The sequence below is a fragment of the Hypanus sabinus genome, chromosome 6 (assembly GCF_030144855.1).
Source record: "Hypanus sabinus isolate sHypSab1 chromosome 6, sHypSab1.hap1, whole genome shotgun sequence".
Taxonomy (NCBI): Eukaryota; Metazoa; Chordata; class Chondrichthyes; order Myliobatiformes; family Dasyatidae; genus Hypanus; species Hypanus sabinus.
In genome coordinates this window covers 77,849,837-77,866,394 of record NC_082711.1, presented here as the reverse complement: position 1 = coordinate 77,866,394, position 16,558 = coordinate 77,849,837, and the positions used below count along the sequence as shown (strand labels likewise).

The 16,558-nt window shown below is 36.9% G+C and overlaps 1 protein-coding gene across 13 annotated transcripts in view; it reads right to left on the bottom strand.

The window, feature by feature from the left end:
* grb10b (growth factor receptor-bound protein 10b) overlaps window positions 1-16,558 on the bottom strand; it is a 240,723-nt gene that overhangs the window by 51,235 nt on the left and 172,930 nt on the right. For all 13 annotated transcript variants that reach the window (XM_059972444.1, XM_059972446.1, XM_059972443.1 and 10 more), the window contains one exon: window positions 11,292-11,413. In XM_059972444.1, coding sequence (XP_059828427.1) covers window positions 11,292-11,413 — 122 coding nt within the window. The remainder of the gene's footprint in view (window positions 1-11,291; window positions 11,414-16,558) is intronic.

Sequence of the window (16,558 nt, the reverse complement as noted above, 5' to 3'; positions counted from 1 at the left end):
GGTGTTGAAAGCCTGGAAGAGGCCAATGTCCCGTTTGAGTGTGTCCAAGATGGGGATGCACGCGGTGCTGAACCTGGTAACGGAGCTCAGAAGAAGTCTGAGGTATCTGATTCAGTGGAATGGAGCGGCCGTCCTTGTGGGTCAGATAGACTTGGTTCAGTGGGAAAAGGGTTAACCTTGGTAACCGGGGGAAGTGTGAGTTCCCCGGTGTTTGTACTCGAAGGTGGGCTCAAAGTTAACGCAGAATTTAAGAATGGGGGAGATGAGGATTGTCGTTGAAGGAAACGGAAAGTCTGTAGTTTCCAACTCGAAGGAAGAAATCGTAAACCTGGCAGATCGCTCACAGAGTGAGCTGGGGGATAGTGGGGCCCCCCCACTCTATTGTTATGCCAGGATGGGATGTGAAGAGGCCGCCTTCGAAATGCTACTTGAGTGAAGAGTTCGGATCAAACACCAATAGCCTGAAGGGTACTGATAAAAGGGCCAGCCACCTGGGTAAAATCAAAGAATTGGGTGGAAATGGTCTAAGTTGGGGCATGGTGTTGCTAAAATAACCCCGAAGAATGAGGCGGGCGGGAGTTCACCACGCAAAATTACTAGAGTAATTTTGTAACTGATCAGAGTTACAAGCTTCAGTGGCTGAGAAACAAAAAACTGCACAAACGCCAACTGTTGACCAGGTGCTTCAGCAAGTTTCAGCTTTATGAGGAAGTTACGGTCTCAAGATGGCGCTTATGGAGTGAAGCAGCTTTAGGCTTTGCTCCAAACCATTTTTCAACTGTTTGAATCATTTTCAACTCGCTGAAATGTCTAAAGCAAAGGAATCGAAACAGACGAAAGAACCGATAACTTTAGAAGCAATTGTGAATCTTTTAGACGATAGACTTGCAAAACTGGAGAGTAAATTAACCGCAAGGATGGATATGTTTGATGAAATGTTTAAGGCACTTGATGCAAAATTTCAAGTACTTACACTGGAGTCACAAAATCAACAAGCAAGTATTTTAGCTCTTGAAGAAGTCGCTCGTAAGAAAGATCTTATAATTGAAACATTGCAATAACAGCAAACTTTGACTTCTCAACAATTGGATCGTTATAAGTCTAAGATTATTGATCTTGAAAACCACTCTCGAAGACAAAATCTTCGGTTAATCGGGATTCCGGAAAAATTTGAGAATGGCGATCTTACTGTTTTTTTCTCCAAATTTTTAATGGATGTCTTTGGCTCAGAAGTATTGGATTCCCCTCCAATAATCGACTGTGCACATTGCGACTCTCGTTTTCATTCAGATTTAAGCTTGAAACCGCAACAAATATTTCTCTGGATCCACTATCCTCATACCAAAGAGCGTTTGATTCGGGCTGCTCGGAAAAAGGGTATGATCAGCTTTCATGATTTTAAATTTTGTATTCTGGAAGACTACAGTCCTGAAGTTTTAAGGGCAAGAATGGCTTTTAAATTGGTTATGTCGGAAATTCATCAGAAAGGCTACAAGCAAGCGTTGCTATTTCCAGCACATTCGAGAGTTTCTCTCAAAGACGGAACTTATCGGCTGTTTAAATCTCCAGTGGATGCTCAAAGTTTTCTGGAAGAATAACATTTTATCGGCTTGACTAATGTAATAATTAGTATACAAGATTTGGATCATTTAAAAAATGATGTTTTTTTTAATGTATGGCTTACATGTATTTTCTATACATAGTAGAAGTTCATTTTTGGTTTACTCAGAGTTTGTTATTTTTTCATATTATTAATCTGTTAACTTTGAAAATAATCTACTAAGATTTTTTTTCAAGTTTGTATACACTTTTTTTATATTTTTAATGTTTAAATATTAAGAATTTTATTAAAAAATTACATTTCTTCTTCCCGAAAGGCTTTAGTGCCTGAAATGTCACATCCGTTTTGATGTGTTTGAAGAAGATTCAAACTTTCTTTTAAAACACTAATTCAGTATTATTCATTTATGGGTTTTATTTTTTTTAAACACTTTTATTAGTTTTTGTTATATCAACCCTTGCTGATAATATGGGTGGTTTGTATCTTCTATTCAATTTTTTTTTGTTGGAGTTGCCCTCTTGAGACATGAGGGTAATTTTAGTGTTAGATTGCTTGCTTGCCTCTTTTTGGCTTTTTTCCTGGTGTTTTGAGGGTGGAGGGAGGGGGATTTTTCTTTTCCTTTTGCTTGCTTTTTGCTTAGTTTCACTTCATGGGCTTATATGAAACTACAAAAATGGTTGCAGTGCCGTGACTTCCGGTTTCTCCTTGAACTTACTTCCCTCTTCCGGATTCATGAGTTTATCTTTTTTTCAACCTTATGTGTTAATTGTAATAAACATTGTCAATATGGATAGGGTTATTAATTTTGTTTCTTGGAATACTAATGGTTTAAATCATCTGATTAAACAGAAAAAATATTCAAAGTATTCCATAGAATGAATGCTAATGTTATTTTTGTATAAGAGACTCATTTAAGGAAGGTGGATAGTCAACGCTTTTTTAGGTTTTGGAAGCCAACAATATCACACGAATTCCCAAGCCAAAGTAGGAGGCGTTTCCATTTTTATAGATTCTTCAACCTCTTTTATACATCATGAAACAATCTCAGACCCACAAGGTAGATTTTTGCTTATCACTGGTCTACTTTTTAATCAAAAAGTTGTTCTAGTCAATGTTTATGCTCCAAATACTGATTGTCCGGAATTTTTTAAGTGTCTATTTACATCCTTTCCCAATTTGAATCAGTATAGACTGATAATGGGTGGGGACTTTAACTATTGTTTAAACCCTTCAATGGATAGATCCAAGCCCATCCAAGTTCTTCCGAATAAATCGGCTTCTCTTATCAATTCCTTTATGACTGATTCAGTAATTTTTGAAATTTGGCATTTTCTACACCCCAATGACAAAGAGTTTTCATACTTTTCTCATGTTTATCACAATTACTCAAGAATTGATTACTTTTTCATTGATCACCGTTTGCTTACAGAAGTTATCGATTATAAATATGACTCTATTACCATTTCTGATCATGCACCTTTGAAGTTATCTATTAAGATAATGGACTCATTTACTAATGTTAAATCTTGGAGGTTTAACTCTATTTTATTGCAGGACTCAGACTTTGTTAATTTTATCAAACAACAAATTGATTTGTTTTTCTCAACAAATTCCACAGCAGAGATCTCTAGTGGAATTTTATGGGACAATTTTAAAGCCTTTATTTGTGGGCAGATTATTTCATACTCTGCTGGAGTTAGGAAATGAACTAATTCTAAAATATTAACATTGGTTGATAAAATCAAAGCAATTGATAAGATTTATTCAGTGACTCCTAGCAAAGAACTCTATAAAGAAAGAGTGGAACTCCAAATGGAACATAATTTGTTATTATCCTCTTCGATTGAAAATCAGTTATTTAAATCTAGAACTCAGTTTTATGTGTATGGAGATAAGTCTCGTAAATTATTGGCTAATCAATTGAAAACTGCTTTGGCTAAATGACAAATTACTAGGATTTGTAAACAAGATGGTACTCTAACGATCGACCATAAAGAGATAAATAAAGCCTTTCAAGATTTTTATAATTCCTTATATCAATCAGAATTTGCTGAGGATTCTTCTATAATAAATTAACTTTTTAAGGAAATTGAATATTCCAAAATTAACAGTAGAGGATAATGTATTTTTAGATACACCTATCACGGAAACTGAAATAAAAAAGGCTATTTTTTCAATGAATTCTGGTAAAGCTTCTGGGCCAGATGGTTATTCTGCAGAATTTTTAAAATCTTTTTCCTCTATACTTTCTCCTTGGCTTTGTAAAATTTTTAAAGATGCATTAATTATAGGCAAATTGCCACAATCTTTTTATGAAGCTTCTATTTCTTTAATTCTTAAAAAAGATAAAGACCCTATTGAGTGTGCATCCTATTGGCCTATATCCTTGCTGAACACGGATTTTAAGATTTTTAGTAAAATTTTGGCTACTAGATTAGAAAATATATTACCTCGAATCATTTCTGAAGATCAGACTGGATTTATTAAAAATCGCTATTCATCTTTTAACATTAGAAAATTAATAAATATTATTTACACTTCCTCACCCAAAATACCAGAATGTGTCATTTCTTTAGATGCTGAAAAAGCATTTGATAGAGTTGAATGGCCATATTTATTTAATACAATGCAGCATTTTAATTTCAGTTCAAAATTTATATCATGGATTAAATTAATATACCATAAACCCTTGGGTTCGGTTTTTAACAATAATCAAAGATCTCCTTTTTTTCAGTTATTCCGTGGTACAAGGCAAGGTTGTCCTTTAAGTCCTTTACTATTTGACATCGGTCTAGAACCTTTGGCTATAGCTATTCGTGAATCACCTAATATTTTTGGTATTACTTGTGGGAAGGGGACGTTTAAGTTATCATTATATGCTGATGATTTGTTACTATACATATCTGACCCTGAAAGATCTATTTCTGCTATTTTGTCTTTGTTTGCTCAGTTTAGTAACTTTTCTGGTTATAAATTGAATTTTAACAAGAGTGAACTATTTCCATTAAATATGCAAGTTTCAATTTATAAACGTTTACCATTTAAGGTTGTTACAGATTATTTTACTTATTTAGGTATTAAAATTACTAAAAAACATAAAGATTTATTTAAAGCTAACTTTTTACCCTTAATTGACCAGATTAAGCAACTTGCTACCAGGCTATCTTTGTCATTGGTTGGTAGAATTAATGCTATTAAGATGATGGTATTCCCCAAATTCTTATATTTATTTCAAGCATTACCAATTTTTATCCCTAAATCTTTTTTTGATATTATTGACTCCAAAATATCTTCTTATCTTTGGCAGAATAAAAATCCTAGACTAGGCAAAAAATATTTACAGAAGCCTAAGAAGGAAAGTGGTTTGGCTTTGCCAAACTTGAGATTTTATTATTGGGCAGTTAATATACGATATTTAATATTTTGGACACAAGAATTGAGTACAGCTGTCTGCCCACAATGGGTAAATTTGGAATGTAAACCTGTACAAGACTTTTCGTTGTTTTCAATCTTAGGATCTTCACTTCCTTTTTCTTTATCTAAATTGAATAAACATATAACTAATCCTATAGTCAAATACACATTGCGAATCTGGTTTCAATTTCGTAAATTTTTTGGTTTGAATAAGTTTATTCTATCATGCCCTATAGTATCTAATTATTTTTTTCGGCCTTCCTTTATGGATCAAACTTTTTTTTAATGGAAAACAAAAGGTATAACATGTTTTCGTGATTTGTTTTTAGATGATAGCGTTATGTCCTTTGAACAGTTATCTAGTAAATATAACTTAACTAAAACTCATTTTTTTAGATATTTGCAAGTTAGAAATTTTTTGTATAATGAGTTACAGACTTTTCCAAAACTAGGTCCATTGGACATTACGGAAAGTATTTTAGTTCTGAATCCTTGTCAAAAGCGTTTAGTAGCTGTCATTTATGATTATGAATATACAGCCAGATGTATCAGAAAAAATTAAGAAGGAATGGGAAGAAGAACTTCATTGTCTTATATCCATTGAGCAATGGGAGAAAATGTTACTATTAGTTAATTCGTCCTCTATTTGTGCTAAACATGCTCTAATACAATTTAAGGTTGTACATAGAGCTCATATGTCAAAGGATAAACTTGCTCGATTTTATTCTTATGTTAATTCAACCTGTGACAGATGTCATTCTGATGTTGCCTCATTAACCCATATGTTTTGGTCTTGTCCTTGTTTACAAAATTACTGGAAAGATATTTTCAGTATTATTTCAAGAACTCTGAATATTAATATCCAACCGCATCCTTTTACTGAAATATTTGGTTTACCAATGGTGGATATTAGTTATCTATCCTCTTCATCTCAACGAATGATTGCATTTGTTACACTAGAAGATCTATTCTATTGATTTGGAAAGAAATTAATCCTCCAACTATATTTCAGTGGTTTTCTCAAACCATTTCTTGTTTGAGCTTAGAAAAAATTAGAAGTGTGGTTTATGACCCTTCAGTTAAATTTGAAGAAACTTGAAGACCATTTACTCAACATTTTCATATGAGTTGAATTGTATTTTCCTAAACCTTACTTATATTATCCTTAATTATTTGGATGGAGGTTCGGAGTTATTGGCACTACTGTATATGTACTTAACATTATTCAATGGCCCATGTTGGTTAGTGTTGTTGTTTTTTTTTCTCCTTTTTTTTCTGGGGTCTTTTTTTTTTCTTTTTATTTCTTTGTTCATCAATGTTATGAGTTTGGGAGGTTATATATTTTTATTATTATATATCTGAATGTCTATTTAAACTATTAATTATGTACTCTCAAACACTTTGTATTCATGTTTCATTTATGTTTGTTTAAAATTAATAAAAAGATTTAAAAAGAGAAAGTTACAAAGAGAAAGCATGCCACTGTTAGAAAGAACTCACATGAAATCTCAGCTATGTTTGCCAGAAGGCATGCAGGAGTCACTGAAGTCAGCTGGAAAAAGGTTCTATGGTCTGATGGAACTAAAATTGAGCTTTTTGGTCATTAGACTAAATGCACACAAGAAGATCACCAAAAACACAGCATCCCTACCATGAAGCATGGTGGTGGCTGCATCATCCTGTGGGGATGCTTCACTGCACCAGGCCCTAAAAGGCTTGTGAAGGTAGAGGGGAAAATGTTTGCAGCAAAATACAAGGAAATCCTGGAGGAAAACCTGATGCAGTCTGCAAGAGAACTACGACTTAGGGGAAGATTTGTTTTCTAACAAAACAATGACCCCAAGCATAAAGCCAAAGCTGCACAGGAATGGCTTAAAACAACAAAGTTAATGTACTAGAGCGGCCAGGTCAGAGTTCAGACCTCAAATCAATTGAGAATTTGTGGCTGGACTTGAAAAGGGTCATTCACTCACAATCTCCATGCAACTTAACAACCTTGAGCAATTTTGTAAAGAAGAATGGGGAAAAATTGCAGTGTCCAAATGTGCAAAGCTTATAGAGACTATCCACACAGACTCAAGGCTGTAATTGCTGCCAAAGGTGCACCGACTAAATACTGACTTGAAGGAGGTGAATACTTATGAAATCAATTACCTTGTGATTTATATTTGTAATTAATTTAGATCACTTTTAGAAATCTGTTATCACTTTGACACAAGAGTCTTTTTCAGTTAATCAGCGTCAAAGAAGACAAATTAAATCCTTTCAAATTGAATACTTTTTATAGGCACTGTAGTACCACTTGTTTTGTATCACAACTATTGGCTCATATCTCTGGAAATTTACCCTTAACTATTTGCTCCTTTAAGACCCATCACCACTAGCTATACCTTCTGCTTTGGCTTAGAGTAAATGTTTGTCTAATTAGGTTTTGACATGTCTTGAAATATATTGGACCAAATAGTGTGATTCTGCTCTGTGTTTTGTAGTCTTTGTTAGGTTCATGAAATCTTTGCAACTGTATGGCTCCCTACACAGCAGTAGAATTGATGCTCTGGTGCTTCCATGAGACTTGGTGGGCTACAAGTGGGCAATAATGGCCATTCAGTAGTTTGTGCAGCTGGAATCTAGGCCTTTCAATATCCGATAGGTTTCAATGAGATCACCCCTAGTACTTCTAAACCCCAGCAAAAATAGGCCGAGAGCCATCAAACGCTCCTCATCCCGGGGATTATTCTCATGAACCTCCTTTGGACCCTCTTCAATGCCAGTATATCTTTTTTCATAAGGGGCTCAAAACTGCTCATAATACTCAAAATGCAGTCTGACCGATGCCTTATAAAACCTCAGCACTACATCTTTGCTTTTATTTTCTGGTCCTCTCAAAATGAATGTTAACGTTGCATTTGCCTCCTTTAACACTGACTCAAGCTGCAAGTTATCCTTTAGAGAATCCTGCACAACGTGTTTTACCATTTATTGTTTACTTGCACTATACTTTACTACATACATGTATCCTGAATTATATTTTATTAACTTGTTTATAGCATTAAATTTTGGTTTGTGTGCTGTGTGTGATATATGCTGTGTAAGTGTGCTGTGGACCACAGGAATGTTGTTTCATTTGGTTGTATATATGTACAGTCCAATGACAATAAACTTGAAATTAAAGTCCTGCTGCATCTCTGCTTTCTGAATTTACTCTTTTCCCTATTCTATTCCATCTGCTACTTGCTTGCCCATTCTCCTAATATGCCTAAGTCCTTCTGCAACCTTCATGCTTTCTCAAGACTATCCTCCACCTATCTTTGTATCAGATGCAAAATTAGTCTCAAAGCTATCAATTCCATCATTCAGATCATCGGTAATAACATGAAAAGAAGCAGTCCCAAGACTGGCCCCTGCAGAACTCCACTCGTCACCGGCAGCCTGCCAAAAAAGTGCACCTTTTATTCCCACTCTTGGTCTCCTGCCAGTCAACCAATCTTCTATCCATCTATAACTTTATTTAAAATCTGCTGTTGAATGGAGCTGCAAGCATGTGGTGAGTGGATCTGACCCTTTGGCTTAGAATCTTCCAGAAAATGTGAGCAGCAAAACCTCAAATAGAACTGGGCAATATTTGCAAGATAACAATGAAAAATAAGCATCTTTTGATTTCTCAAAGATTCTCTACAATCTACATTTACAACATGCTCCCACCCATACTGGATTGCCTAACAACACAACCAATCGATAGATGATGCAATAGCCACAGCTCTACACAATGTCCTTGCACATCTGGTGAAGAAGGATGCTTATGTGAGAGTACTGCTCTTGGACTACAGTTCGGCATTCAACATCATAATTTCCTCCAGGCTTGACAAGAAGCTCAGAGACCCTGGCCTTCACCCTGCAGCTGGATCCTGGACTTCCAGTCAGATCGCCGGCAGTTGGTAAGAGTTAGCTCCCTCACCTCTGCTCCTCTGACCCTCAACACAGCAGCCCTTCAGGGCTGTGTACTAAGCCCCCTCCATTACCCTATATATACACCCATGACTGTGTCGCCACCCACAGTTCCAATCTGTTAATTAAATTTGCTGACAATACTGATTGGCCTTATCTAAATTAATAACGAGGCAGCCTACAGAGAAAAAGTCATCACCCTGACACAGTGGTGTCAAGAGAACCACCTCTCCCTCAATGTCGCAAAAACAAAGGAGCTAGTTGTTGCATACAGGAGGTGTGGAGACAGGCTAACCCCTATTGACATCAATGGATCTGGAGTTAAAGAGTGTGAACAGCTTCAAATTCCTTGGCATAAACATCACAGAGGATCTCATGTGGTCAGTATATACTGACTGTGTGGTGAAAAAAGCACAACAGTGCCTCTTTCACCTCAGACAGATGAAGAACTTTGGCATGAGTCCCCAAATCCAAAGACTTTCTACATGGGCACAATTGACTGGCTGCATCACTGCCTGGTATGGAACTGTACTTCCCTCAATCACACGACTCTGCAGAGAGTGGTGGGGACAGCCCAGTGCATCTGTAGATATGATCTTCCCACTATTCGGGATATTTACAGAGACAGGTGCATTAAAAGGGCCCGAGGGATCATTGGGGACCCAAGTCACCCCAACCACAATCTATTCCACCCGCTATCATCTGGAAACAGTACCGCAGCATTACAGCCAGGACCAACAGACTCCAGGACAGCCTCTTGCACCAGGCCATCAGATTGATTAATTCATGCTGATAAAATTGTATTTCTATACTAAACTGACTGTCCTGTTGTACATACTATTTATTATAAATAACAATAAATTGCACATTGCACATTTAGATGGAGACATGTCATAAAGATTTTTACTCCTCGTACAGTATATGAAGGATGTAAGAAATAAAGTCAGGGTGAAACTAGAACTAGAGGTCTTATGTTAAAAGAAAAGTAAAAACATTTAGGGAGAACATGAGGGGTACTTTTTCACTCAAGTTGGTGAGAGTGTGGAATAAGCTGTCAGTGGAAGTGGTAGACATGGGTTTGATTTCAACATTTAAGAGAAGTCTGTAAGTACATGGATGGGAGGGGTGTAGAGGGCTATGGTCCAGGTGCAGGATGATGGGACTAGACAGAATTATCATTCTGTCTGTTTCTGTGCTGCTGTGCTCTAAGACGCTATAATAATGGCTCATCTCTATCAAGAAACCTGACAGCAAACCCTACTCCATATTAGGGTAACTTTTCACTATTATCCTTATACTAAAGCAATTTATGGCCAGCCACTTTACTTTTGTCAATGCCCCTTGATTTATTACTGGCATATCAGCATGTCATCCTTTTTTGGATGGATGGCGGGAGAGAGGGAAACATGGTGCTTGCTTCTTATAGGGATAAGGTCTTTTCATTCTCCACAGTCTATATTGGGAAAAAAAGATTCTCATTTCATTTTTAACACTGATTTTGGAATGGACCCTAAAACATTACATCAAGCTTCTGGTATCCTCCTAATTGAAAGCATATTGCCAACTCTTTGCACTAACATATTTTTTAAAACTGGTGTGGAAAGTGGCTGACAGAAATCTTGCCAACCAGATCTACAGATTTTGCTTAAAATTACTGTTGACTTAGTACCATCTTGTTTCCCCCGTCCTTTATTCCCCTGATACCTTACTGCATTTTGGGCAGCTTGCTCTGTTGTGCCATCCACTCATCAACAAATACAATGGACTTAGAAACTTCAATTCAAGACCATCATTTCAGAAGCCTTGGTCACATTTATGCTCATCGTTGGCCAAGTATTTCCTAAGACTATCACAATTATGTCCTAGAGCAGGTTTCCTTCAACACAATCATTTATGGCCTCTGCCAAAAAGTGTCTGTTTATCATTTGCTTCACTGTCTCAGGTCATATCTTGCACTGGATCAGAAGGATCACAACATTAACAACCTATTTGGTTCACTACATGATTCTCTGATATTAAATAACCTCCATCACAAACTACATCTAGCTACTCAACATCATCCACCATCTTCCTACTTAGACTAACTGCAATGTAATGACAGAAATTATTAAATCGGTATTTCCTGTTTGAGAATCTGAACATTCTAATCTTTGCAAATTCTGAAAATATGAAGTAACAAACTTTGTTTTTGGAAAATTTAATAATTCTGTTAGCTATATGCTGTAGATTCAAACATGCTCATACATAAATTTTAAATATTAGCTACACGTTATCCTGTATAATACATCTATTTAATAAAAACATTAACATATATTGTTCAAAGTTAATTTAAATAATTTAAGTATAGTTTGAAACTTGAATTGGTGCTTACCACTGGATGCTTAAAAAATTCATATTTGGCATAGTTTTTTCTGAATAAAAATTTGCTTTCATTTCCCATTGTCCATGTGGATTGTACGTGCAATACAAGTTCATGATCCTCCAAACATCTTTCTGTAAATATATTTGAGAATTGATGATGTGAATTTCTCAATTATGAAAAGCTGAATCACGGAGTTAAGATAGCATATGAATGCTATTTTAATACTTAGCTGTGCACAAGAAAATATAAAACTAAAAATGCTATAGTGCCCTTTGTGCCTGGTCTACCATTCAATAAAATCATGAATATTCTCTTCTTTGTTTCAACTGCACTTCCACAATACTTGGCTTGCCACTATAGTCTGAAAATCAGTTACAGCCTTGAATATATTGAGTGATTCAACCTCTAAAAGCAGGGGTTCCCAACCTGGGATGCACAGACCCCTTTCTGAACGGTATTGGTAAAAGTTTAGGAACCCCTGGTCTAGAGCCTTTCTATGTGTACAACTGCTCTACCACACAAATCAGTTTAGCAAACTTCCTCTCAAGTGCCTAAAGAGGAAATAATAACATCCCTCCTTAAGAACAATAATTCTAAAACTCCAACCAAGAATGCAACTGTGGTCTACCAAATACAGACTTCCCAATTTTGATTTCCAGTCAATATGAACTTGTTATTCAGCAATAAATCAAGCCTTTTCACACTAACTATTTCTCAAGGGCATACCTCTTGAGAATTATGAAATGTTTTCTTAAGTGTTTTCATTGTTTATCGCCTTACCCTTTAATTTACTTTCTCAGCCACTTTATCTAATTGTGCCTTCCTAACATTATCAAAGTCATTGCTTAAGACCCAAGAGAGCTTTTCTTCTGCAAAATGAATATGAAATTCACTAATGTTAGAAGTATCTTCAAGTATGAGATTAAGTACATAGAACACAGTATTAATTACATATACAACAATGATACGGGCCCTTTGGCCACAATGTCTGAGCTAAACACTATGCTGAATTAAACTACACCTCTTTTGCCAATACAAGTTTCATATACACCTACTGGACAATTTCCAGCATATTCATGTGTCTATCTAATTGCATTTTAAATGACACTATCATATCTGCTTCCATCACTAGTTCGAGCAGCCCAGTTCCAGGAACCAGCTATTTTGTGTAAAAATAATCTCCATTAAACTTTCCCCCCTTATCTTAAAAGCACATCTTCTAAGACCATAAAACCTAGGATAGAATTAGGCATTTGGCTTACTGAATCTGCTCCGTTATTTGATCATGGCTAATTTATTATCCCTCTCAACCTAATTTTCCTGCTTTCTCCACGTAACCTTTGATAACCTGACTAATCAAGAACTTACCAACCTCCACTTTAAACACACCCAATGACCTGGCATCCGTGACTGTCTGTGGCAATGAATTACACAGATTCACCACGTTCTATCTAAAGAATTTTCTCCTAATGTCTATTCTGAAGGGACATCTTTGTATTCTGAGGCTGGGCCTTCGGGTCCTAGACTCTCTTATGTCCACTTTATCTAATGTTTGAATGTTCTACCCTGGTTAAAAGATTCTGATAGTCTATCCTATCAGTACCTCTTAAAATTTTATAAATTAACCCTGATTCATTTTGGATAACCATATCTTAAAATGCCAGCACCCATGGCTCAGTCCACACTACATCTTTTGAAGAAATTGTATCAAATGCACAAATGTGCCACTAACCCCAACTTTTGTCAGTTTTATTTGTCCAATCTATACGAAAGTTTAAAAATAACCATCTGTATTGCAATACCCCACATACATAGAACAGTATAGGAACAGCTCACAATGATGTGTTGAACTAATTAAATTAGTCATCAACTGCCCAATTAAAATAATCCCTTTTCCTTACCCATTGTCCATATACTTCTGATTCATGCATTCATGTGCCTATCTAAGGGGCTCTTGAGCATCTCAGTCAGATTTGCTTCCACCACTACCTCTGGCAGCTGGGTACCCAAAATTTTCTGTATTTAAAAAATACTTGCCACACCCACATCTCCCTAAAATTTAGACCATCCTCTTAAAGGTACATCCTCTAGTATTAAATAATTCAACCCAGGGAGAAGATACTGGCTAACAAGTCACCTCTCATAATCTTATAAACCTTATCAGATCTCCCATCAGTTTCTACAATGCCAGAGAAAGCAACCCAAATCGATCCAACCTCGCCTTTATCACACATGGCCTCTAGTTCAGGCATATTGTTGGTAAACCTCTTCTGCACCCTCTCTAAAGCCTCCACATCCTTCCTATAATGGGACAATCAGAATTGAATGCATTGCTCCATAACTGAACTAATTTGAGTTTCATTAAGTTATGCCTTCTTTACTATCCTAATGTATCAACTTTCAAGGGGTGATGCACTAAGTATTTACGTCCACTACTATAATTTCTGTCAGGGTCCTCAAGACTTCTTGTTGGATAATAACAGCTTATTTTGTACTTTATAGTTGATAATGAATTTAGGCAGCTTCTTCAAGTGATACTAGTAAATGATGAGAAAGCAGACTAGGAGTTAAGCATTAAATTAGTTTAAGTGAAGGATGTGTGCAATAGTTCAGGAGTGACAATGCAATATCTCTAAAAACATGTCACAGAGTGAAAACGATAACTAATACTTTAAAAATGAATTTAAATTGTGCTGTTCAAGCTGGGAAACAGAAAACAAGAAACCCAAGCAACACATACAGAACGCTGGAGGAACTCAGCATTTGGGCTGAAACGTCAGCTGTACTTTTTTCCATAGATGCTGCCTAGCCTGCTGAGTTCCTCCAGCACTTTGTGTTTGTTAAACCATACATAAATTAAGATTATTCAAACATTTAGAAGTAATAATTATAAGTAATAACAGGGAGTTCTAAAAGCATAATATTTGATAATCAGCACTGTTTTATTAATGGAAACTTGTTTTGACAAATTTTTGAGGATGGATAAAGGGCACAAGTTGAAAGCTATATTAAGATTTCCAAAGGGCATTATTTAAGATGACCTTAAGAAGTTGTGACAAAAGATAAGTGCTTTTCAGGTCAGGGGAAAGTGAACTCAAAATTTGCTAACAAATGAAAAAGACACCAGGAATAAACAAGTCACTCTCCAATTGGCAAATTGAAATTACTCTGGTCCTAAAAAAAATTAAACTTAGATTTTGGCTACTTATAAGCTTCATCAATGACTTTGATTATACCTATCTTTGTTGGCAAAATGAAATATTAGATAGCATTATGTAAAGAAGATGGAAAGAGATTGGAAAAGGATAAAAATATTAAAATTGACAAGATAAAATGGGAATAGGGTAAAAATAAATGAATGAACTAAGTGCCTCTTTTAAGTGTTGATAAGTGGGCATTTTGGATGTCCTTGCAGATGAAACACTAAGGAAGTAAGAAGTTTTAGGAAGCACTGAGAAGGCAAACAGCATATTGAGGGGAGCTGGAGTACAACTGTAAAAAAAAATTTTGTTACATTGCGCAGTTCTTTGGTAAGAGTGATGTCACCTAATCTGATTCTTTCAGATTTCCAGCATCTGCAGATTTAAAAAAAAAATTCAGTTACGATTGTAATGCCTTCTGAAATAGAATGATGAAGAATACATTATCGCATGTCAATTTATTGAAATACACGACAGACTTCCATTAACTTGCACAAATGGATTTAATTTATTTTGTTTTATTTCTAATTTTAGCAAAGTGGAACAATTGTTCCACTTCCACAGGGATAGGATCAGCATTTACTGAGGATGAAGATCAACGATCCCCGTGGTTAAGGACAGCGGTTGGCGGGCCCCAAAGACAAGGGCTGGTGAACCTCCAGCTCAGGTGGGTCCTCAGGTCGGCGGTCTGTGCGAGTCTGGAGTTGGAAAGTCCTGTAACTCGCGAGTCCTGGGATCAATACCAGAGGTTGAAACTGGACGATCAAGGATAGAAACTAGTGAGTCTGGAAATTGAGGCGGGCAAGTCAGAGCCCTGGGTCAGTTTGTCCAGATGTCAGAGGCCTGATATCTGCTAGGCTGAGTCTAGGCCAGGGTCTGGAGATTGGAAGCCTGATGTCTGAAAGTCTTAGTCTCCAGGGTCTTGGACTGGAGTTGGCCTGCTCTAGGGTTGGAAATCTCTGGGTGTGTGTGAATGGATGGGTGGGTGATAGGGTGGCAAAGAGTCTTGTCTTGCTGTTGTTATTTTTGTTGCTGCTGTTGCTTGTGTTGTTCTATTAAGCATTGTGGACATGATATGGTGACTCTGTGTTAGTTGATGAATAAACGGTGAATTTCACTGTATGCTTCAATATACAAGAAACGAAGCTGAATCCGATTTTGTACATGTTCCAAAGATCTCTGTGTGCAGTTCAGAGATTTTTTCTTCAAGACGCCTATCTACCATGTCCTTCACAATTGACACTATTTATGAGAAACAAGAGAAAATCTGCAGATACTGGAAATCCAAGCAACACACACAAAACGCTGGAGGAACTCAGCAGGCCAGGCAGCATCTATGGAAAAAATAGTCAACATTATGGGCCGAGACCCTTCACCATGACTGGAGAAAAAAAGATGAGGAGTAGAGTTAAAAGGTGGGGGGCAGGGCAGGGAGAAACACAAGGTGATAGGTGAAACCAGGATGGGGGAATAAGTGAAATAAAGAGCTGGAAAATTGGGGGATTGGTGAAAGAGGGGGGAAATCTAATAGGAGAGGACAGAAGGCCATGGAAAAAAGAAAAGGGGGGAGAAGCACCAGAAGGAGGCAGTGGGCAAAGCAATGAGATAAGGAGGGAAAGGGGGATGGGGAATAGAGAAGGGGGGAGGGTATTACTGGAAGTTCAAGAAATCAATGTTCATTCCATCAGGTTGGAGGCTACCCAGGTAGAATATAAGGTGCTGTTCCTCCAGCCTGAGTGTGGCCTCATCATGACAGTAGAGGATGCCAAGGATAGACATATCTTAATGGGAATCAGAATTGGAATTAAAATGGGTGGCCACAGGGAAATCCCACATTTTCTGGCAGATGGAGCGTAGGTACTTGGCAAAGCGGTCTCCAATCTATGTTGGGTCTCACTGACATACAGGAGGCCATGCCGGGAGCACTAAACACAGTATATGAACCCAACAGACTGGAAGGATGGTTTGGTGCCCTGAATGGTAGTGAGGGAGGTGGTGTAGGGGCAAGCATAGCACTTGTTCCGTGTGCAAGGATAAGTGCCAGGAGGGAGATCAGTGGGGAAAAACGAAAGGACA